The sequence below is a fragment of the Hyperolius riggenbachi genome, chromosome 6 (assembly GCF_040937935.1).
Source record: "Hyperolius riggenbachi isolate aHypRig1 chromosome 6, aHypRig1.pri, whole genome shotgun sequence".
NCBI classification, from domain to species: Eukaryota; Metazoa; Chordata; class Amphibia; order Anura; family Hyperoliidae; genus Hyperolius; species Hyperolius riggenbachi.
Window position 1 is genome coordinate 301,828,141 of NC_090651.1, and position 25,543 is coordinate 301,853,683.

The 25,543-nt window shown below is 45.2% G+C and overlaps 1 protein-coding gene across 4 annotated transcripts in view; it reads left to right on the forward strand.

The window, feature by feature from the left end:
* LOC137521657 (myosin-binding protein C, fast-type-like) overlaps positions 1–25,543 on the forward strand; it is a 189,792-nt gene that overhangs the window by 78,482 nt on the left and 85,767 nt on the right. For all 4 annotated transcript variants that reach the window (XM_068241207.1, XM_068241209.1, XM_068241208.1 and 1 more), the window contains 4 exons: positions 705–822; positions 10,761–10,806; positions 13,401–13,460; positions 23,405–23,583. In XM_068241207.1, coding sequence (XP_068097308.1) covers positions 705–822; positions 10,761–10,806; positions 13,401–13,460; positions 23,405–23,583 — 403 coding nt within the window. The remainder of the gene's footprint in view (positions 1–704; positions 823–10,760; positions 10,807–13,400; positions 13,461–23,404; positions 23,584–25,543) is intronic.

The window sequence follows — 25,543 nt, forward strand, 5'->3', positions numbered from 1 at the left end:
CTTTTGAAAGCCTGCATTCACCAAGTACCTCCTGATATGGTAAAAAAATTATCTCAAGTACCCCTTGACACAGATATATTAACAGTAATACATGGCAATTGTTTCCAAGCAATTGCCATACTTTTACTATTACATTTAATTAGTTAAACTACTAATTTCTTGCTGTTACATAGTACTTATTTTCTAAAACTCTAAATTAATTATACTTAATTATCAAGACCAAATACCACCTGGACCCAATAAACATATCCCCTGGGGTACATGTACCTTCAGTTGATAACATCCATAACGTAGTACCTGCTTAAATATCATGGAAACTAACAATTTCAGCAGTCTTTTATGAATCAACCACAATGTATCAACAATTTTTGTAATTTGGTACAAAAAAAACCCCAAAACTTATTATTTACAAATAGAAGGTATGAGAACTCTGAAAAGGCCTGTTTACCAAAAAATGTACTATTACCATTGAAACACGGAAGGGGCTTTTCAGTTGCCTGTAAATTTTTGGAAAAACATGGCTGACTGTAATATTCAAAAAAGATCAGTTTTATTTAACATTACATTACCATACATAGAAATAATATTTTCTACACAACCTTTGATTAAATCTTTGCTTTCCTGTAATCTTCAAAGTCAAGTGACATAAAGCACTAAACTGCTGTGAAATCTCTTATTTCACTTTATGTAATTTATCTTTGCAGATTTACCATTTTGAGCTGAAAATCCTCAAGGCAGTGGTAGCCGATGCTGGAGGATACAGATGTGAAGTGGTTTCCAAGGACAAATGTGACAGTTGTTCCTTTAATATCGATGTAGAAGGTACAGATATTCAATGAATCTGTCATTTTTTTTTAAAGCATTTGATGAATGATCAGAATTTTGTTTGGCTGTGAAAAAAAAAACATTTTACCAACATCTTCTTTAACCAGTTCACCCCCAAGGGTTTTTATCCTAACGGACCAGAGCAATTTTCAGTTGTCAGCGCTCCTCCCTTTTATTCCCTAATAACTTTATTACTACTTATCACAAGAAAATGATCTATACCTCGTTTTTTTCGCCACCAATTAGGCTTTCTGTGGATAGTACATTTTGCTAAGAATTTTTTTATTCTAAATGCATTTTAATGAGAAAAACTGAAAAAAAGAAAAAAAATCATCATTTCTCAGTGTTCAGCCATTATAGTTTTAAAATTAAACATTCTCCTGTGGATAAAACAAACACGTTTTATTTGCCCAGTGGTCCCGATAATTAAACCGTTTAAATTATGTCCCTATCACAATGTATGGCGACAGTATATTATTTTGAAATATAAGTGGTTATTTTTCTGTTTGTTCTGGCCATAATTACAAGCCCCTATGTAATAAATTAAAATTAATTTTCCCCCATAAAATATAGAATAAAAAAAGCTGAGTCCCTAAGGCAACTATTTATTTATTTTTTAAGCTGATTTTTTTTTTTTACAAGTTTTTTTTTTTGGGGGGGGAGGGTTGGAAGTGTAATTTTATTAATGATGTGTATATACTTAAAAATGTATGTATTTTGTAGGTGTAATATACTTTTTGTCCACTTTTTTTTTTTTTTTTTTACTACACTTTATTAAACTGTTACATTTCCTATTTATGTGAATGGACGTAGCCGCTGTTCGCGGTCACGTCCATTCATTCCAGGCACTGCGATTGGGTAGAGGACCGTTCGGTCTTCTTCCCCAATCACCCAGCACGGGATCCCGACGGTAATGGCGGCGGTAGCGGCGCGCACACGGCGGTAGCAGCAGCGGGAATGCGCGACGTATTAAAACGTCATGTTGCCGTTAATAGCGGTAAGCATGACGTTTTATTACGATAGGATGTCGGTAAATGGTTAATTTTTCTAAATAAATTTGTTTATATTTCTAACTATATAATATACTGTAGTTATCCATTGGTCCACTAAACTAAGCAATGAAAATCCTCCTCACGGAGGGTTCTTATTGGTTGAATCTTTGAACCAATGGGGAGTCCCAGCAGGAGGCTCAAAGATGCTTTGCTGGGGCTCCCAGAGCACTGGAGACACTGTGAGAAGTGGTGTGTGCTCCCAGGGTGCAACAGCAGTGTAATGGGTGGGTGGTCTGTGCTGATGACGGAGGTGCGACAGGTGGTAGCCAAAGAGGCAATAGTGACAAGCTATGGTAGGGCTCAGCTGCTGGGAGGACAATGCAATCAATAAAAAAAAGAGAGAAGGCAGAAGAAAGAAATGATATATAAAAAACATAATAATACAGAAGAAGGCCCCGTTCACACTTGCGGTTTTGCAAAAACCGCACCGGATGTCCGGACCGCACCGGAGCCGGATCGGACCTGAACCGTACGGTTCCTGTCCGGATCCGGTCCGGATCCGGTCCGGTTGCATACGGTTTCCGTGCGGTATGAACACGGTTGCGGTCCGGTTCCGGATTCTTAAAGAGATAACAACCTGTATAAATACCTGGGGTTCTGGGAGGTCAGCAGAAGCTCTGGGGTCATTGTTGGAGACAGCTGGACGTGTGGAGACCATCCTTGGATACAGAGACAGCAGTTGGGACCATGGATCCAGTCATTTTTTACGCTTATTACCTGGGAATTCTCTCCTTCCTGTTGTTTACCTACTACTATGTGGGGAGAAGGCGTGCTCCTCGCAGGAGATGGTGGGTGCACCCTCTACTAGCCAGGAGGCAGAGGAAGGGAGAGTTCCAGGCCCTCTACCGGGACCTCAGACGACACCCACAGAAGTTCTACAGCTACACTCGGATGTCTATTCCCCTGTAAGTATCTAGGCCTAAATACACCAACCCCCACCATCCCTAAACACCCCACCCTCACCCCCACAACACCTCATCCCTGTATACCTAGCTAAACACACCACCCTGACCCCCACACCCCTGTATACCTAGCTATACACTACACCCCCACCCTCCACAACACTCCCAAACCTCTGTAAACACACCTCCCCCATCCTCCACCCAACACCTTGTCCCACAACATACTTTACAGCTTCTTCCTTTCCATCTCCTGACAGGTTTGATACCCTTTTGGAGATGGTGAAGGATGACCTTAGGAAGAAGGATACCATGTTCAGGAGAGCAGTCACACCACAAGAACAACTACTCATCACACTGAGGTATGTAAAAACAAATTTTTTTATTGCAAAAACTACCACTTTCCAACATGGAAACATTCTTCCAACATGGAAGACAAAAAATAACATATCTATGGTATAGCCCGGTCAGTTTTAAGGAACACCAACCACCAACTTTGTGCTGGAAGAGTTGCAGGGCATAGCTGCCCAAGTGTCTTTCGGGGACACCAGTCCCTAATATTAAAGTGCTTCAAAAACCTAACCACTGGCACAGGACCCTCTGAGCCATGGATGAAGGACACAGGTCAGTGAAAAGGCTAGGCCTCTCACCGACCAGTCAAGGTGTCCTTCATCCATGGTTCAAAGGGTCTTGTGCAAGTGGTTAGGAACAAGAACAAAGTGAGGAGCAAGAGGAACCGATGGCAGAGGTGCATGACTACAGGTGCAGTACAACAGGCACAAGGTTGTGACCCAGGTAGTGTCTTTCGGGGACACCAGGCCCTAAAATTGAAGTGCTTTAAAAACCTAACCACTGGCACAGGACCCTCTGAGCCATGGGTGAAGGACACAGGTCAGTGAAAAGGCTAGGCCTCTCACCGACCAGTCAAGGTGTCCTTCATCCATGGTTCAAAGGGTCTTGTGCAAGTGGTTAGGAACAAGAACAAAGTGAGGAGCAAGAGGAACCGATGGCAGAGGTGCATGACTACAGGTGCAGTGCAACAGGCACAAGGTTGTGACCCAGGTAGTGTCTTTCGGGGACACCAGGCCCTAAAATTGAAGTGCTTTAAAAACCTAACCACTGGCACAGGACCCTCTGAGCCATGGGTGAAGGACACAGGTCAGTGAAAAGGCTAGGCCTCTCACCGACCAGTCAAGGTGTCCTTCATCCATGGTTCAAAGGGTCTTGTGCAAGTGGTTAGGAACAAGAACAAAGTGAGGAGCAAGAGGAACCGATGGCAGAGGTGCATGACTACAGGTGCAGTGCAACAGGCACAAGGTTGTGACCCAGGTAGTGTCTTTCGGGGACACCAGGCCCTAAAATTGAAGTGCTTCAAAAACCTAACCACTGGCACAGGACCCTCTGAGCCATGGGTGAAGGACACAGGTCAGTGAAAAGGCTAGGCCTCTCACCGACCAGTCAAGGTGTCCTTCATCCATGGTTCAAAGGGTCTTGTGCAAGTGGTTAGGAACAAGAACAAAGTGAGGAGCAAGAGGAACCGATGGCAGAGGTGCATGACTACAGGTGCAGTGCAACAGGCACAAGGTTGTGACCCAGGTAGTGTCTTTCGGGGACACCAGGCCCTAAAATTGAAGTGCTTTAAAAACCTAACCACTGGCACAGGACCCTCTGAGCCATGGGTGAAGGACACAGGTCAGTGAAAAGGCTAGGCCTCTCACCGACCAGTCAAGGTGTCCTTCATCCATGGTTCAAAGGGTCTTGTGCAAGTGGTTAGGAACAAGAACAAAGTGAGGAGCAAGAGGAACCGATGGCAGAGGTGCATGACTACAGGTGCAGTGCAACAGGCACAAGGTTGTGACCCAGGTAGTGTCTTTCGGGGACACCAGGCCCTAAAATTGAAGTGCTTTAAAAACCTAACCACTGGCACAGGACCCTCTGAGCCATGGGTGAAGGACACAGGTCAGTGAAAAGGCTAGGCCTCTCACCGACCAGTCAAGGTGTCCTTCATCCATGGTTCAAAGGGTCTTGTGCAAGTGGTTAGGAACAAGAACAAAGTGAGGAGCAAGAGGAACCGATGGCAGAGGTGCATGACTACAGGTGCAGTGCAACAGGCACAAGGTTGTGACCCAGGTAGTGTCTTTCGGGGACACCAGGCCCTAAAATTGAAGTGCTTCAAAAACCTAACCACTGGCACATGACCCTCTGAGCCATGGGTGAAGGACACAGGTCAGTGAAAAGGCTAGGCCTCTCACCGACCAGTCAAGGTGTCCTTCATCCATGGTTCAAAGGGTCTTGTGCAAGTGGTTAGGAACAAGAACAAAGTGAGGAGCAAGAGGAACCGATGGCAGAGGTGCATGACTACAGGTGCAGTGCAACAGGCACAAGGTTGTGACCCAGGTAGTGTCTTTCGGGGACACCAGGCCCTAAAATTGAAGTGCTTCAAAAACCTAACCACTGGCACAGGACCCTCTGAGCCATGGATGAAGGACACAGGTCAGTGAAAAGGCTAGGCCTCTCACCGACCAGTGAAGGTGTCCTTCACCCATGGCTCCAAGGGTCTTGTGCAAGTGATTAGGATCAACAAAGTAAGGAACAAGAGGAATCAAAGGCACAGGTGCAGGACTACAGGTGCAGTGCAACAGGCACAAGGTTGTGACCCAGGTAGTGTCTTTCGGGGACACCAGGCCCTAAATTATTAGTGCTTCTAAAACCTAACCACTGGCATAGGACCCTCTGAGCCATGGATGAAGGACACAGGTCAGTGAAAAGGCTAGGCCTCTCACCGACCAGTGAAGGTGTCCTTCACCCATGGCTCCAAGGGTCTTGTGCAAGTGATTAGGATCAACAAAGTAAGGAACAAGAGGAATCAAAGGCACAGGTGCAGGAGTACAGGTGCAGTGCAACAGGCACAAGGTTGTGACCCAGGTAGTGTCTTTCGGGGACACCAGGCCCCAAAGTTCAAGTCCAGCAAAACCAAAAGTTAAAAAGCCCTGTGATGGTATCCTTCCTCCGCGGATCGGAGGTATTCAGAGGAGCATGTCCAGGAACAATTTTACTTTTTTTTTCAAATTGTATCGGCACCACTACTCGAAAAGGTGGGAGTTGCTGCCTGGAAATCTGGACTCTCTTGGGTGCTGGTCGTGGATGAGCTGGACCCTGACAGTGGTGGCCCATATTGACTGCCTCTGTAGCCGGTGTACATCTGTGATGATTGCCAGGTGGGCACCGCTGTTGGTTGTGGGGGTCTAAAAATTGGTGGTTGCAATAATGGCGTGTCCATGTGCTGTTTAATCACCTCCAGCAAATTGGAATGGCACGCCATCAGGTTTTGGGAAGGCACCTTTTCCAGATATGGTATTAGAGACATCACAGTGTGAAAACACGGGTGTGCCTGCAATTTCAGTAGTTCCTTGCTTTGTTGATGCATTTGCTGCATCATGTTCTGCAGCTGGCCCACCGACTGATGATGCTGCGCACGCAGTTGGTCGATTTCTCCTCTGTGCATCTCATGCATCATTTTAAGCTCGTCCCTGTAGTGCCCATGTACAGCGTCGAGCTCACATTGCAGTGAAGTGATGTGGGACTTGTACTGCTCCATGATGTGGCCCCTGTCCTCATCTTGCAACTGCCGGGTTATGAGAGTTTGGTGGCTCTGAAGAATCCCGAGAAGTCCGGAGACAGCCCCGGACATCTCGGACTCTGTCTCTCTCCTTGTTGGGGGGAGGGTACCTCGACGCCTCACTGGTGTGGTGGTCCTCACTGGTGGTGTGGCAGCATCTTCCCGTCCTCTGGCCTGTGTCGGGGTTGCCCTGCGCGCTGGTTGTGCTGCAGTCTCTCGGTGCTCCTCACTTTGTTCTTGTTCCCCTGGAGCTTCCATAGCGGTCGATTGTGGAGGTTCAGCTTCTTCCACACTCGGTCCTGCAACCTCAACATCCAAGCTCTCTTCTGCCAAGTCATCATCAAAGGAGAGAGTTGGGATTAAGGACTCCCTCCTCCTACTCCTCTCCTCGGGGCAATAGTTTACATCGGCGACGTCATCATCCACCAAGCTCTCCTCACTGCTGAACCGTGCCTCCTGGGTCGGTTCCTCTTGCTCCAAATTGTCTTCAGTCCTGTAGATAAAAACAATATTTATTGGTGTGCCAAACAGCATGTGGCGTCAATTCACAGAGCTAGCAAACACTAGCAATCACTTTATCAACCGTTTCTACCCAACATTTGATAAAGCTTGTGAGAAAAGTTCGCTAGCCATGGGAATTGAGGCCATAGCAATACATGGCCGAAGTCATGGTATGAGCTCTCAGTTCCTGCCCACAGTAGTGGTACTTACAGTCTAGGTTCCAGGCTTGCATTGATGAAAGACAATTGCTTGGCAAATTGGTAGTCTTTTTGTCGCCTTCCCCCGCCACTGCCACTTCGTTCGGCAAGTTTTTTCTTCCGTAGCCATTTCACGTATGCATCCCGTATATTGCGCCACCTTGTCTTGAACCTTTCTCCTGTAACGACATGAAAAATTGATTTCGATTATTTCTCTTGTAGGTACATCGCAACTGGACAAACATATACATCGCTACATGTCACATTTCGTATTGGGAAGAGCACGGTGGCAGGCATCGTCGTGAGGACTTCGAGGATCCTTTGGACGCGACTGAGGGCCAGATACATGCCTGTGCCGGACACCACGAAATGGGAGGAGATCGCCCAGGGCTTCTGGACCGAGTGCAAGTTTCCTAATTGTGTTGGCGCACTGGATGGGAAACACATCCGGATTCAGAAACCCGTGGGGAGTGGCAGCCATTATTTCAACTATAAAAAATACTTCAGCATTGTTCTAATGGCAGTGGCAGATGCGGACTACAAGTTTGTGTACGTGGATGTGGGGTCGTACGGTAGTTCCAATGACTCTGGAATTTTCCAGCGTACGACCCTTTGCCGGCTGATGGAGGAAGGCAGACTGCGTCTCCCCCGTGACAGACCCTGGCCTGGGACAAGGGCACCGGCCTACCCCTATGTGTTTGTGGGGGACGAGGCCTTCGCCCTGTCCGACCATGTAATGCGTCCGTACCCAGACTGGGGACTTGATGCCAGCCAGCTACACTTCAATGCTCGGTTGAGCCGTGCAAGGAGAATGGTGGAGTGCACATTTGGGATCCTGGTGTCAAAGCGGAGGGTGTTCCACACGCCCATGCTGCTAAAACCGGGCAACGCAGTTGTCGTGGTGAAGGCAGCATGCATCCTCCACAACTTTGTGCGGCAGGAGGAAAGAGAGACTCCGGAACCCCCGAATGTGCTTCCACTAATGCCCCTGCGGAGGTATGCAACCAGGCCAAGGGTAGTGTCACTGCGGAACAGGGACCAACTGAGACTTTATTTTACCACACCACCAGGACGAGGGTGAATGTTTGGTTTTTAATATGTTTTGTTGAAATGTGTTTATTTTGGAGTTTCAAGTTTTTGAGTGATTTTAAATGTATTAATTTTTTACAATAAATTGATGTATAATAATTGGTCATTGTGTATGTTTTATGTGCACAGGTGGGGTACATCGCAGGTGGGTGGGATACATCACAGGTGGGTGGGATACATCACAGGTGGGGTACAGGTGGGTGGGATACATCACAGGTGGGGTACAGGTGGGTGGGATACATCACAGGTGGGGTACATCACAGGTGGGTGGGATACAGCACAGGTGGGGTACAGGTGGGTGGGATACATCACAGGTGGGGTACAGGTGGGTGGGATACATCACAGGTGGGGTAGAGGTGGGTGGGATACATCACAGGTGGGGTAGAGGTGGGTGGGATACATCACAGGTGGGGTACAGGTGGGTGGGATACATCACAGGTGGGGTACATCACAGGTGGGTGGGATACAGCACAGGTGGGGTACAGGTGGGTGGGATACATCACAGGTGGGATACATCACAGGTGGGGTAGAGGTGGGTGGGATACATCACAGGTGGGGTAGAGGTGGGTGGGATACATCACAGGTGGGGTACAGGTGGGTGGGATACATCACAGGTGGGGTACATCACAGGTGGGTGGGATACAGCACAGGTGGGGTACAGGTGGGTGGGATACATCACAGGTGGGATACATCACAGGTGGGGTAGAGGTGGGTGGGATACATCACAGGTGGGGTACAGGTGGGTGGGATACATCACAGGTGGGGTACAGGTGGGTGGGATACATCACAGGTGGGGTACAGGTGGGTGGGATACATCACAGGTGGGTGGGATACATCACAGGTGGGTGGGATACAGCACAGGTGGGGTACAGGTGGGTGGGATACATCACAGGTGGGATACATCACAGGTGGGATACATCACAGGTGGGGTAGAGGTGGGTGGGATACATCACAGGTGGGGTACAGGTGGGTGGGATACATCACAGGTGGGTGGGATACAGCACAGGTGGGGTACATCACAGGTGGGGTACAGGTGGGTGGGATACATCACAGGTGGGGTACAGGTGGGTGGGGAACAGGTGGGTGGGCAACACGTGGGTGACACAAATCCATAGCAAAAGTGGAATACATCACAAGCTTAAACCACAAGCCACCCCCAAAAACTTCTAGTCAACATACCCTCTGTGCCTTGCTGTCTCTTGCTCAAGTTCTCAAAGTCCTCCACATACAGCTTGGCAATTTTTTTCCACAGGCCTCTGCATTTTTTGATGTTGCTGTGGTCCGCATCCCCCTTGTCCCACAGGGCTGGTACCTGCTGCACCTGTAGGATGAGGTCTTCTGATGTGTAGGGCCTCACCCCCTCGCTATCAGACAGATCCTGCTCCATATTGCTGCCAAAGAGCTCCAGCATGAAGTCACTGCTGCTCCACTCTGTGAACGCTGGTGCCATGTGGTCCCCATCCAAAATGGCCACCATACCATAGAGTCAGCATAGGAAGTGTGGTACAACATCCGGTTTTTATAGCCAGTGTGTTGTGCGCTCTCCGGTTCTCATTGGTTTCCATTGGCCGGATGCAACATTCCGGCTCCGGTCCGGATACGTCAGCCGGACCAGCCGGACCAAAAAATAGCGCATGTTGGAACGGACGCCGGAGTCCGGATCCGGTCCGGCTCCGGTCCGGACGAAACGGACGCATGTGAACGGTCGCATAGACTTTCATTGCTATGCCGTGCGTCCGTTTCGTCCGGTCCGCATGCGGTCCGGCTCCGGCACGGCTCCGGCACGGCGATTCCGGATAGCAACCGCTAATGTGAACCGGGCCGAAGTGTTTTTTTTCCTAATAAAGTTTATTATTCTGTTGTTAACATTAAATAGGTATAGGGTCAAAAGTGACCCTCTAGACCTATTTACCTGGAAGGGGCCGGACATCTGGGTGTCACCTTATTAAAGGGAGCTCCCCGAGTCCAACATAAGTCCTCTGTGACCTATGCACCTTCACCTCCTCTTGGGCACCAGAGATGGGGAAGAGCCACTTGCTCATATCATGTTCTGTAGAAGGGGAGTGCTTTGTCATCCATCTCTCTCTTACAGAGCCCCCCCCCCCCCCTTATCATGTACCATATAGGCTGGTATGAATAGTATGGTGGAGCTTCATGCAGGCATGCATCTTGGCTATACCAGTACCAGCCCACATAGGTGAGAAGGAGTTAATTAGAGCTTTAGAGGGGGCTACAGTGTTTTTTTTTATTTGGCATCCTACCCTCCGCTTTCACTGTTAAACTTTCTTTAACCCCTTCTCGCCCATGCAGTCTTGTATAGACAAAATTTGAATTTGTTGGTAAATCCTGAGCAATGTATGCATGCATGCTGCACGCTTCTCATCACCTTAGTTTGCATATGGCCCTAAATATTGGTTTCAGCTTATGTCCAACTGATTTGGTATTTTAACTCCTGAAGGCCCAAGTTTTTTTCACCAATTGACATATTTCTTATGTGAATCTTGAACAATGTATGTATTTAAAAATACAACTTAAATTTCACAACAAATTCCATTTTTTCTTTGTTTTCCTTCTTAAGCTCCACCAGCAGAAGAACCAAGTGTTTTGCAAAGCTCTAAGCGGTCGTAAGTATATTTGTGTAAATTAATTTCATATACACCATTTTGTTTTTGTAAAAAAATTCTACTTATAAATGCCTCTACCATTAGTGGTGCTCGTAAGGGGTCAATTATGATTACGTGAAATCTTACATAATTGCAATTATGTTAAGTACAGCATACTACGTTTGTGAATCATAATTATGCCTGTAATCACACAATTATGCGTAATTCGCATTCAATGCGTAACAATATTCGCATCTATTCACCAGTATTCTGTGCATGCACGGCTATCGTTTAAATATTCAATGTGAAAAATGCATTCGTATGCAAAAAAAACCCTGCGTTCATCAGGCAGTATACTGCACACGCATGGCTAATTTAATATTTATTGCGAGAAATCCATTCTAATGCGTAAAAACGCTTGTGAATGAATTACGCATAAATGATGCTAATATGTGTAATTACTGTTAGTGATTACGTTTGCATGCAAAATGTTTTATGCGTAATCTGCAAATTTTGCATTATGATTCCGATGCATAATTGCGAATTACCCATAGGCTTAATTTCTACCCACCACTATCTACCACGGCATTAGACAAATAAAAAGAGCTTACATGTGATATCAGGATGGGTGACGCTACATTGGTAGTTCATGCATTACCCTAAATAAATGCAGAGAATAAAATTAGTACCTGATACCCAAGGTAGCCTATCTGGAGAGGTGAATATCAGTTCTCCACACAGATGTATTTTTATCGGCGTGCATTGAATTTATTAAGCTTTTTGGCATATTTTGGTTATGTTTAGAAACTCAAAGCTTAAAACAGGTGTTAAAGGATACAAGACCTGAGGCAAAGCTACCTAAGGCAAGCCTAGAGGTATCGTCATGCTGAATCCACATAGCTTTGTGCAATGTCCGTTCCTCTCCTCGCTCCCCCTGGTCTCCATAATCACTAGCTAAAGTATAATTTTCAGACAGGAAGAGGCGGGCTTGCTGTGATGTTCCCTTTTATCACCCTCCCATTTCCTCCTCTTAAGGGGTAGTGAATGGGGCGGGAAAGAGGAGGGAATGGGACAGTGATAGGAGGGAACATGACAGCAAGCACATCATAGCACGTTGAGGCATTCCATCTATTCTGTCTAGCACTCACCCTCATTTCCACTGTCCCCACGAGTGCGTTTCTATGCGCAGAGTGGTCCATTTTAAAAGATTTTATGCTATATTTATTTATATTTGTTTTGAGCTGGAGATTGATTTAAAGGTAAAGATATTTAAAGTCAGCTGCTCGGTATTTGCATAAGCACTAGACCCACCTGGATTCTGAGGTGGTGTATATCTGGTCAGTGTGGAGTTGTAAAGTGTAGGAAACACAAAGTGAACAATACCTAATCACCTTACACCTTTCTGCTTGCTGGTTATGGAATCTGAAATGGACTTTACAGTATTACACCATGCATAGTTTTATCTCTTTTTAGGATCTGATAAAGTGGAGGGCGCAGCAGTGATTTAATTAGAATCGTATTTACCAACATTGCTACATATAGAATGATATTTATTGGCCATTTCTGATTGGTCAGTACAAAAATTCACTTATGAGCAATGCGCAATCCAGTCATTCTTTATTAGATCATTTGATAAAAGGTGGACTATATTGGATGGTGTGCACCAACCTTAAATAGAGCAGTTTATTCACTCCTTTTTTCCTAGACTTTTGTTAATTCCTTGTGTCCTCAGCAGTGTACATAACTACCCATGTGGCAAAGAAAGGTTTGAGAATGAGCACAAAAGTATATTGTAACACTGTAGGTTTGTACAGAGACAGAAAAAAACCAACTTTTTACAAAAAAAAAAAATATGAACAGGAAGGAAGCAGTGGACTTACCTCCCCAATAGAAGACACAAAAAAAAATCACAGTTTCACTTCAAAAACGTTAATCGGCTACTCCGTGGTGCAACATGTTTTGCGCAGGTGCAATCCTGCTTCCTCAGGCTATTAAAAGGAGCAACTGGGAGGCATACCAATCTAGTGTAACATTATTACAATGAAAAATTAACATAATATAAAATAGTAAAGTTACTATATTAACGGTTACCAAGGTAGTGGATACAGACGTGTTATAAATTAATACATATGATATCTTTCTTACAACATGCAAAGTTAAAACTTGAGCACCATTATCATGAGTGGGAATAAAAATTAAGATTTTTTTTTTTATATAATTGTTATATATATAATTTTTTTTAAAGTTGTTTTTACTCTGTCTGGCGCTTCTGAACAAACCTACAGTGTTATCATTATCCACACTTGGTGGAAGGGTGCTTCTCCCCTTTCCTATCTACAGAGAGCAACTTCTTTATCTGAGTAGAGTCAGGTCTTAGCTCCTCACCTGCCTTATCAGTGGTTGCCTTAGCGGTAACCCATGTTTGTGAGTATACATCATATTTATAACCGATTGTGATTTTCTCTTAACAATTTACACCATCAGGGGCTCTCGGTTTTCCCTTTTTGTTTGCAAAGGTCTGTTGGAAGGTTAAAAAACTAATAAAAAATTGCTTTATATTTGTGTGTGTGAATCAGGATAGTGCTTTACCAAATCTCTATTTTCTGTGCTTCTAGAGGTGAACAAAAGGATGAAAGTGCTGGTGAGCTCGACTTCAGCGCAATACTCAAAAAGAAGTATGTACAAAGAAAGAAATAAAAAAAAAAAAAATGCTCTATTCAGTTCTCCAAGAGCAATATGAAGACATGTGCATAATCATTAAAAACAAGACATTTTGAATCAGGATGTTACCATTTATTGGCTAACTTTAAAGAAAGCCTGAAGTGGGCTCATAAAATAAAAAAGAAATATAGGCTATCTGATCCAGGGGGCCGAGCGCATCAGGTAGCCGCAGAAACTGTCGCTCTCCACTGCTCCTGTGGGCCGCAGTGGCCCACTTTCCCTTTCGTGACCTCTGGGTCACGACGCTGGGATGAGAGATTAATTCTCTCATTCACAGCGTGCAGGGAGGCGGGGGAGTGGCAGGGGGCGTGGCCAGGGAGAGAGAGCTGCCCAATGGCAGCTCCGGAAACCCTGCAGGAAAGCCTCTGGTGGGCGTTTTAAACAGGGAATCCCTCTCCCCTATGTTTTCCTCAGAGATAGTGACAAATATTATTTTTAATCTCGAGGGCCATAGCACGACGGTGGGGGGGGGGGCAGAAATCGGCGGTGTGGGGACACAGAGGCATGTCATGAGACAGAGAACATGTCTCTGTGTCCCATCTGCCCCCCATGGAACCGTCTCAAGTTCTCTTTAAGGCCCTATTCACAGTGGTAACTTGTGTTGCAGAATAATTCTGCATGTCAGGACTGCCCATTCAATTCTATGGGCCTGTTCACAGTACTGCATTGTAACTGACCACATTATTGTAACGCACTTTACGATGTCTCCTCATCACCCAGAGTCTGTGGTGTGATTTAGGTGTCATAAATTAGCATCCCTGTGAGACCTTCCTGATGTTGTAATTAACCCATTCAGGTTCCGTGGTTTTCACGTGAGAAATGTTCACCTCCCATTCATTAGCCTATAACTTTATCACTACTTATCACAATGAACTGATCTATATCTTGTTTTTTCCGCCACCAATTAGGCTTTCTTTGGGGGGTACATTTTGCTAAGAGCCACATTACTGTAAATGCATTTTAACAGGAAGAATAAGAAAAAAATGGAAAAATTCATTATTTCTCAGTTTCCAGCCATTATAGTTTTAAAATAATACATGCCTCCATAATTAAAAGTCACGTATTGTATTTGCCCATATGTCCCGGTTATTACACCGTTAAAATTATGTCCCTATCACAATGTATGGCGACGATATTTTATTTGGAAATAAAGGTGCATTTTTTTCCATTTTGCATCTATCACTATTAACAAGTTTAAAATAAAAAAAAATATAGAAATATTTCATCTTTACATTGATATTTAAAAAGTTTAGACCCTTAGGTAAATATTTACATGTTTTTTTTTTATTATTGTAATGGTTTTTTTTTTATAGTAAACATTTTATTTGGGTAGTTTTGGGAGGGTAGGAGGTAAACAATAGATTTATAATGTAAATGTGTGTTCATTTTAATTTATTTTTACTTTCAGTTGTAGTATTACTTTTTGGCCACAAGATGGCGGCCATGAGTTTGTTTACATGACGTCACTCTAAGCGTAACACACGCTTAGAGTGACGCATCGGGGAGGGAACGGCCAGAAAAGGCGCAGCTTCCGAGAGAAGCTGTCGCTTTTTCAGCGGGGGAGAGAAATCAGTGATCGGGCACCATAGCCCGATACATTGATTCCCTGGCTACTGAATCCGCGGCCGGGAGTGCGCGTGCACGCGCGCGATCGGCTGCGGGAGCGCGCGGTAGCGCGCATGGTTCCTGGACGTAGTATCTACGTCCAGGAACCAAAATAGGTTAAGGCATCTAACAACATGTATTTATGCTTGCAAAACAATGTATCTCTTTTTAATGTCCAATGTATATAAGATGCCTGTTCTAACATATTGTCAGCATACAGGAATAAAATCTAAAGAAGGCTTATCAGCTGAAAGCTTTCTTTTTTCTTCTAAAGTTAAATGGTATCATCCTGATTCAAAAGTATTGCTTTTACTGATGGCTAACATGGTACAATGCTCTACTTACTGTATACAGTATAATAATGCTGTGAAAAATGCATTGTGGTTGAGTCAGAAAAGCTTCTGTCACTGAGCTGTCCACTCGAGTGTGTCACAAGAAGATCCCTCTCATAGTCTGATGTCTATGAGAGGTGATCAACTCTGATTGGCTCTTCGGGGGAGGGTTAATTAACTAAAATACGTAATTTCATTAAAAAAAAACAATAAAATTAATTTAAGAAAAATTAAACATCTCAGCAGCAATCAGATGCCACCAAACAGAAAGCTCTGGGGGTCGGGTAAGCATGCTTGATTTTATCTCTCAATTCTAAGGGATTTAATAACCATGAGTAAAACTTTGCTTTAAAGGGATCTAAGCAGCTCCTGGCTTCAAATAGCTGAAAGGGATGCCATATTTGAGAAGTCAACCCCCTGCTACTTTTCCACTGCCATTATCCAGGCTAGGTGTGAAATTCTTCAAGTGTGACTAATGTTTTCTGTTTGATGTACAGTGGGGAAGACTTATGGCCCATACTCACGGGCTAGAATTGTCGCCGCAACACGCGGCGCACGTGTGTTGCGGCGAACGGCCGCCCGTGAGTATGAGGCGTTGCACTGGCGCGCACCCCGAACTGTCGCTCGTTGGTGATGTCACCAGGCGGTTGGCACGGTCAATCGCCTGGCGACAGTTGCCGCCGCAACTCCGCCGCAACTGTCGCTAGTCTGCGTGAGTATGCGGACTAGCAACAGCAACATAATTGAAAATAGACGGCGCTTCCGGCGAGGGGGAGGAACGTCGGCGACAGCTTCTGTCGCACAGCTGATCCCTCTTCCGCGTGTGTACGCGGAGGGACCTGGCGACAAGCTGTCGCCGGCCTGTAGTGCACACACTCACGTGTGCTGGTGACAGGCCACTTATGTAGCCCGTGAGTATGGGCCATCAGGATTTGTTTGTGGTCAATTAAGTCTAATGAGGTGATTTCTTATCTGCCTTCCATCATCTGTTGCTCCTCTTGTGTCCGCAAGTCCTTTCATGGACGGAAGAGGTGCTTATTTTAACCATTAAATGTAAAAAGATGAGGTAAAATGAAAGGGTTTTTTTTTTATAATAAACCATATTTTTAGAATGCATTTTTAATTTGCTATAGAGCTACCCTGGGTGTTAAAAATGATGCTCGGTTCACTTTAACCACTTGCCGACCGCCTTAAGCCGATGGGCGGCGGCAAGGGCTGGGCCCAAACGACCGCAATATGCCCATCGGCGGTGGCGGCGGCGGGCGTGGTTATGCGGCGATGGCGTCATTCGTGACGCGATCAGCCGCCTGCGACTGGCTCCGCCCCCCCCCCCCCCCCCCCCCCGCGCTGTAACCCGCCGGCCATTCGGAAGCGGGGGAGAGGAATCAGTGATCGGGCACCATAGCCCGATACATTGATTCCCTGGCTACTGAATCCGCGGCCGGGAGTGCGCGTGCACGCGCGCGATCAGCTGCGGGAGCGCGCGGTAGCGCGCATGGTTCCTGGACGTAGTATCTACGTCCAGGAACCAAAATAGGTTAAGGCATCTAACAACATGTATTTATGCTTGCAAAACAATGTATCTCTTTTTAATGTCCAATGTATATAAGATGCCTGTTCTAACATATTGTCAGCATACAGGAATAAAATCTGAAGAAGGCTTATCAGCTGAAAGCTTTCTTTTTTCTTCTAAAGTTAAATGGTATCATCCTGATTCAAAAGTATTGCTTTTACTGATGGCTAACATGGTACAATGCTCTACTTACTGTATACAGTATAATAATGCTGTGAAAAATGCATTGTGGTTGAGTCAGAAAAGCTTCTGTCACTGAGCTGTCCACTCGAGTGTGTCACAAGAAGATCCCTCTCATAGTCTGATGCCTATGAGAGGTGATCAACTCTGATTGGCTCTTCGGGGGAGGGTTAATTAACTAAAATACGTAATTTCATTAAAAAAAAACAATAAAATTGATTTAAGAAAAATGAAACATCTCAGCAGCAATCAGATGCCACCAAACAGAAAGCTCTGGGGGTTGGGTAAGCATGCTTGATTTTATCTCTCAATTCTAAGGGATTTAATAACCATGAGTAAATCTTTGCTTTAAAGGGATCTAAGCAGCTCCTGGCTTCAAATAGCTGAAAGGAATTCCATATTTGAGAAGTCAACCCCCTGCTACTTTTCCACTGCCATTATCCAGGCTAGGTGTGAAATTCTTCAAGTGTGACTAATGTTTTCTGTTTGAAGTACAGTGGGGAAGACTTATGGCCCATACTCACGGGCTAGAATTGTCGCCGCAACACGCGGCGCGCGTGTGTTGCGGCGAACGGCCGCCCGTGAGTATGAGGCGTTGCACTGGCGCGCACCCCGAACTGTCGCTCGTTGGTGATGTCACCAGGCGGTTGGCACGGTCAATCGCCTGGCGACAGTTGCCGCCGCAACTCCGCCGCAACTGTCGCTAGTCTGCGTGAGTATGCGGACTAGCAACAGCAACATAATTGAAAATAGACGGCGCTTCCGGCGAGGGGGAGGAACGTCGGCGACAGCTTCTGTCGCACAGCTGATCCCTCTTCCGCGTGTGTACGCGGAGGGACCTGGCGACAAGCTGTCGCCGGCCTGTAGTGCACACGCTCACGTGTGCTGGTGACAGGCCACTTATGTAGCCCGTGAGTATGGGCCATCAGGATTTGTTTGTGGTCAATTAAGTCTAATGAGGTGATTTCTTATCTGCCTTCCATCATCTGTTGCTCCTCTTGTGTCCGCAAGTCCTTTCATGGACGGAAGAGGTGCTTATTTTAACCATTAAATGTAAAAAGATGAGGTAAAATGAAAGGGGTTTTTTTTATAATAAACCATATTTTTAGAATGCATTTTTAATTTGCTATAGAGCTACCCTGGGTGTTAAAAATGATGCTCGGTTCACTTTAACCACTTGCCGACCGCCTTAAGCCGATGGGCGGCGGCAAGGGCTGGGCCCAAACGACCGCAATACGCCCATCGGCGGTGGCGGCGGTGGGCGTGGTTATGCGGCGATCGCGTCATTCGTGACGCGATCAGCCGCCTGCGACTGGCTCCGCCCCCCCCCGCGCTGTAACCCGCCGGCCGCTCGGAAGTGCCGGCGGGTTACTAGCACCCGGATCGCCGCATGTAACATGTATAATAGGCTTTGTAATGTATACAAAGCGTATTATACTGGCTGCCTCCTGCCCTGGTGGTCCCAGTGTCCGAGGGACCACCAGGGCAGGCTGCAGCCACCCTAGTCTGCACCCAAGCACACTGATTTCTCCCCCCCTGCCCCCTGATCGCCCACAGCACCCCTCAGACCCCCCCCCCCCTGCCCACCTCCCAGACCCATGTTTACACCCAATCACCCCCCTAATCACCCATCAATCACTCCCTGTCACTATCTGTCAACGCTATTTTTTTTAACCCTAAACTGCCCCCTACTCCCTCCTGATCACCCCCCCCACCCCTCAGATTCTCCACAGAACCCCCCCCAGACCCCCCCCCCCCCCTGTGTACTGTATACCTCTATCCCCCTGTAATAACCCACTGATCACCTGTCAATCACCTGTCAATCACCCATCAATCACCCCCTGTCACTGCTACCCATCAATCCGCCCCTAACCTGCCCCTTGCGGGCAATCTGATCACCCACCCACACCAACAGATCGCCCGCAGATCCGACGTCAAATCACCTCCCAAGTGCAGTGTTTACATCTGTTCTCTACCCTAAATACCCACTAATTACCCATCAATCACCCATCAATCACCCCCTATCACCACCTGTCACTGTTACCCATCAGATTAGACCCTAATCTGCCCCTAGGGCACCCAATCACCCGCCCACACCCTCAGACCCCAGCCCTGATCACCTCGCCAGTGCATTGCTTGCATCTATTTCCCCCCTGTAATCACACCTTGAGACACCCATCAATCACCTCCCTGTCACCACCTAGCACACCTACTCATCAGATCAGGCCCTAATTTGCCCCGTGTGGGCTCCTGATCACTCGGCCAAACCCTCAGATCCCCCTCAGACCCCCTTCCGATCATCTCCCCAGTGCATTGATTGCAACTTTTTTCCCCTCTAACCACCCCCTGAGACACCCATCAATCACCTCCTGTCACCCCCCTAGCACTCCTATCCATCAGATCAGGCCCAATACAACCTGTCATCTAAGAGGCCACCCTGCTTATGACCGGTTCCACAAAATTTGCCCCCTCATAGACCACCTGTCATCAAAATTTTCAGATGCTTATACCCCTGAACAGTCATTTTGAGAAATTTGGTTTCCAGACTACTCACGGTTTAGGGCCCGTAAAATGCCAGGGCAGTATAGGAACCCCACAAGTGACCCCATTTTAAAAAAAAGACACCCCAAGGTATTCTGTTAGGTGTATGACGAGTTCATAGAAGATTTTATTTTTTTGTCAAAAGTTAGCGGAAATTGATGTTTATTGTTTTTTTCACCAAGTGTCATTTTTCACTAACTTGTGACAAAAAATAAAATCTTCTATGAACTCACCATACACCTAACAGAATACCTTGGGGTGTCTTCTTTCTAAAATGGGGTCACTTGTGTGGTTCCTATACTGCCCTGGCATTTTAGGGGCCCTAAACCGTGAGGAGTAGTCTAGAAAACAAATGCCTCAAAATGACCTGTGAATAGGACGTTGGGCCCCTTAGCGCATCTAGGCTGCAAAAAAGTGTCACACATGTGGTATCGCCGTACTCAGGAGAAGTAGTATAATGTGTTTTGGGGTGTATTTTTACACATACCCATGCTGGGTGGGAGAAATCTCTCTGTACATGGACAATTGTGTGTAAAAAAAATCAAATAATTGTCATTTACAGAGATATTTCTCCCACCCAGCATCTGTATGTGTAAAAATACACCACAAAACACATTATACTACTTCTCCTGAGTACGGCGGTACCACATGTGTGGCACTTTTTTACACCCTAAGTGCGCTAAGAGGCCCAAAGTCCAATGAGTACCTTTAGGATTTCACAGGTCATTTTGCGACATTTGGTTTCAAGACGACTACTCACGGTTTAGGGCCCCTAAAATGCCAGGGCAGTATAGGAACCCCACAAATGACCCCATTTTAGAAAGAAGACACCCAAAGGTTTTCCGTTAGGAGTATGGTGAGTTCATAGAATATTTTATTTTTTTGTCACAAGTTAGCGGAAAATGACACTTTGTGAAAAAAAAAACAATTAAAATCAATTTCCGCTAACTTGTAACAAAGAAAAAAAATCTTCTATGAACTCACCATACTCCTAACGGAATACCTTGGGGTGTCTTCTTTCTAAAATGGGGTCATTTGTGGTGTTCCTATACTGCCCTGGCATTTTAGGGGCCCTAAACCGTGAGGAGTAGTCTTGAAACCAAATGTCGCAAAATGACTCGTGAAATCCTAAAGGTACTCATTGGGCTTTGGGCCCCTTAGCGCAGTTAGGGTGCAAAAAAGTGCCACACATGTGGTATCACCGTACTCAGGAGAAGTAGTATAATGTATTTTGGGGTGTATTTTTACACATACCCATGCTGAGTGGGAGAAATATCTCTGTAAATGGACAATTGTGTGTAAAAAAAATCAAAAAATTGTCATTTACGGAGATATTTCTCCCACCCAGCATGGGTATGTATAAAAATATGTCCCAAAACACATTATACTACTTCTCCTGAGTACGGCAATACCACATGTGTGGCACTTTTTTGCAGCCTAACTGCGCTAAGGGGCCCAAAGTCCAATGAGCATCTTTAGGCTTTACAGGGGTGCTTACAATTTAGCACCCCCCAAAATGTCAGGATAGTAAACACACCCCACAAATGACCCCATTTTGGAAAGTAGACACTTCAAGGTATTCAGAGAGGGGCATGGTCTACATGGTCTACAGGGCCATTTTGGGGGGCTCTCCCCTCAGCGCTCCCCCTCCAGCATTAATAGATGGCAGCAGCGGCGGGCAGGAACACAGGCATACCTCTATATGTTCCACCACCGGAGGTTCCGCTCTCTAAGTGTCTGATGCTACTTCCTGTTTATCATGGAGTAGCGTGTGGCACTTAGAGATCGGACCTCCACGGTAGAACACATTGGTATATCTGTGTTCCTTCCCGCCGCTGCTGCCACCTATTAATGCTTGAGAGCGAGCGCTGAGGGAGGGGAGAGCCCGAGGTAAGGGGGGGTGTAGGTGGCCATATTCTCCCTTCATGCTGCGACCCCTCCTGCTCCCCAAAACGGACCTAAGTGGGCCCCGGGGGGGGGCATCCAAATTTTCACAGAGGGGCCCCGTGATTTCTAGTTGTGCCCCTGATTGCCAAATTATTAATTCAACTTTTAGTTGCTTCTTTTGGTGGCCTAAGAACTAGGCAATTGCTGACCATGAACTATGAACCTTTGGCAGTGACGAGTATTTTTTCCTCTGCATTCTGGAGTGTCACCTGCTAAATAAAAGTGTACATATTAAATATTAATATATACAATATTTCATGCTTTCTTTATTAAAGCAAAGCTGAAGCGGAAATAAGCGTATGACATTAAGGAATTGCATGTGTAGTACAGCTAAGAAATAGAACATTAGTAGCACAGACATGAGTCTCATATTGTTTCCAGTGCAGGAAGAGTTAAAAAACTTCAGTTGTTATCTATGCAACAGAGCCTCTCTGAGCTCTTTGACCCACTGGGACAAACACAGTGTTGTTTTCTGAAGAATTTAAACAGCAAAGAAACAGCGAGACAGATCGAGATAAGGTTTTACTGCAGGAAAGTTCAAAGGGTCATTATTTTGTCTTTAACTGACAGCTAAAACTTTCATTTTCTCCTTTGTCTGTGTTATTTTTTTTTAACTTTTGACTTTTAGTGACACCCCCAATTAGAGCAGGATCATCCACCAGGTAACCTAGACAGGTGCTTGGGGCCTAGTGGGTGTCAAGGGGCATACTTGCTACTTTCTTTGACCTCTCTACTTTAGCTTACTAAAAAGAACTACAAGGGGGCCCCAAATCTACTACCTTGCCTAGAGCACCATTATATCTTAATCCATCTCTGCCCCCAATGTCCCCCACACCTTCCCCGAATGCCAGCTGTATTAAAGAGAACCCGAGGTGGGGTTCTGACAATGCTATCTACACACAGAGGCTGGGTCTGCCTATACAGCCCAGCCTCTCTTGCTATCCAGATCCCCCTAAGTTCCCCCTGCGCTCTGCTATCCCTCATAAATCACAGCCGCGCTGTGCGGGCTGTGTTTACATCTGTACTGTCAGTCTGCTGCTCCCTCCTCCTCCTGCATAGCTCCAGTCTCCAATCAGTGGGGAGGGAAGGGACGCGGGCGGGGACCGGAGCTATGCAGGAGGCTATGCAGACTGACACTATAGAGGTAAACACAGCCAGCTGTGACACGATGCGTGTCGACAGCGCGGCGTGATTTATGGGGGATAGCAAAGCGCAGGGGGGGTTAGGGGGGATCGGGATAGCAACAGAGGCTGGGCTGTATAGGCAGAGCCAGCCTCTGTGTGCAGCTAGCATTGTCAGAACCCCACCTCGGGTTCTCTTTAAGGCCTTTGAAAAGTTTCCTTTTAGGTAGATACCTTCTTTCGGCTATCAATTAAACATTTGGCAAACCTAATCTAATTCTTGCTCAGTGAATAACTTTTACAACAAATTACTTTAGACAGTCAAAAATCTTTTAAAAATGTTTGAATCACAAATGTTGTTTTATCCAAAAGTTCTACTAATGAAACTTCCATAAGGGTGATCTTGTTTATTGTCCGCTTACCTAAATCATCCTCAACATTTGAAAAACAGCACATTTTAGTTTTAGCATCTATAGTGGATGCTGCAAGCAAGACAAACATTCTCAATGTCAAACACATTGATATACAAGACCCAGCAGCAAACTCTAGTCATCTGCATAACCATTTTGGTGTAACTTGAACATTATTCTGTTTGTTAGAGAGGAGAAGAAGAAGGAAGATGAGCCTCCTGAGGGAATTCCTCCAGATGTCTGGGAAATGTTGAAGAACGCCAAGCCAAGCGAATATGAAAAAATTGCCTTCCAGTACGGAGTGACTGACCTGAGAGGCATGCTGAAACGTCTCAAGAAGGCCAAAGTGGAGATCAAGAAAAGCGAATGTAATACTTCATGAAAAATAATCTGAATGAAAGATGATGTTATTAAAGAGGAACCGTAATGAGATATAGTAGAATGCAGTAAATTATTCAGGATACTCACTTTTACGTGAAGGGACCACTATCGCAAATATCGTAACATTTAAAATACATGTAAAAACATACAAGTAAGTAGTACGCTTCTTCCAGAGTAAAATGAGCCATCAATTACTTTTCTACTATGTTTCTGTCATTTACAGTAGGTAATAAAAATCTGATAGAAGCGACAGATATTGGACTAGCCCATCTCCTCATGGGGAATTCTCAGGATTTTCTTTATTTTCGAAAGCACTAGGTGAATGGCAGTTGTTCTTTTCAACTGCCAAAAAAGTGTGCAGCGAGCAGGGAGGCTGGCCAGTATCATTGCATAAATCCTTTTCATGGAGTGTCTTTATAGAGAATAAATGCCATGCTGAAAAGATGGACTTGTTCACACACATTCTAAGCAATTTAGCTTATTTTTAAGTGCTGGCGATTTTTGAAAATCGCCTTAAAAGCGTTTGTGCAATGTTAGTTTATGTGAGTGATCTCACATAAGCAATGAGCTTTCTATCCAATCGCAAACGCGGCTCCTGCACCATTATCAGAGCATTTGCGATTCAATAGAAAGGATAGGGAAATCACTAAGCGCTTAGGAAATCGCTTTTCAAAACGTTTTTTCGAGTGCTTTTAATGAATAAATACACTGTATTTATTCATTTCCGGGGCAAAAAGTTAACTTCCTGACTGACATCAGGAAGAGAAAAAAAGGCTACACAAAAGCACTTAGAAAAGTGCTTTTCTAAGGAAAAAGCGCTCTGAAAGCGCTTAGAAAAGCGCTTACAAAATCGCTCAATAAATCACTCAGTGCATGCGATAGCGCTGGCAATTTACAATGTGAACAAGGCCCTGTCGGTTCTGTTCGATTTCTGCTACCTACTGTAAGTGACAGCAACATAGGAGAAAAGTAATTTTTGACTCATTTTACTCTGGAAGACACACACTACTTATCTGTAAGTGTTCACATGTACTTTAAATTTTAAACTTTTTCGCTACAGTGGTCCTTTTTATCCCGATTTCTGCATCAGAAACACTTCCTATAGCTGAATATTGCTGTATATTGGTTTGTAGCTTCGTCCACCCAGTGAGGCTTAGCCTTGGTTGTTTATTAGGCAGAATAATTATACTGGCTTTAGAACTCTCAGTAAATGCACATTCCACAGAGATAACCTGCCAGTACTAAAGGTGTTGCTGCCTGTGATGCATTTCAGAAAGTAAATCAGGGAGAGGAAAATATTTATAATGGGCAAATACTCTCTAAATGATTTCTAAATTAATATGGTAAAAAAAATAAGCAATTTTATTCATTATGTTATTTTGACTATAGCTCCTCTTTAAAGTGGACCTGAACTCAGAGATTCCTCTCTGCTCTAAAAGATACACAACAGCATCATAACCTTTAAAGAAAAACATTTCTTTGTTACAGCGGATACCAATCCTACAATAAATCTGCAGTGTTTCTACTTCCTGGAAGCAGACATATTGTTAACATTCTGTGCTTTCAAATTAGCTTATCTGCCTTATCTGGCATGGCAGTCAGGTGACACAAGGGAGAGATCAAATTAAATTAAATTACAACTTGTTATTAGACACAGATAAAGGGGAATTAAACTGGCTAAATTTTCTAAATACATACAGGGTGCATTTGTCTATGTTTTCCTTCTGTCCTGTGCAAGAGTTCAGGTCCACTTTAAAATGTATGTATTTACTTCTCACAAGTAAAATATATAGAACGTTTTGAGAGCATTTATTCTTTCCTTCTACCTCTCCAGATATATAGGTAGTGAAAAAATAAATGGAAACACAAACTGAAAACCAAGGCCAAACCAATATTTCAGTTATGCGTGGAGGCCAAAAACTATGGCATTGATTTGTCAAGGTCAGA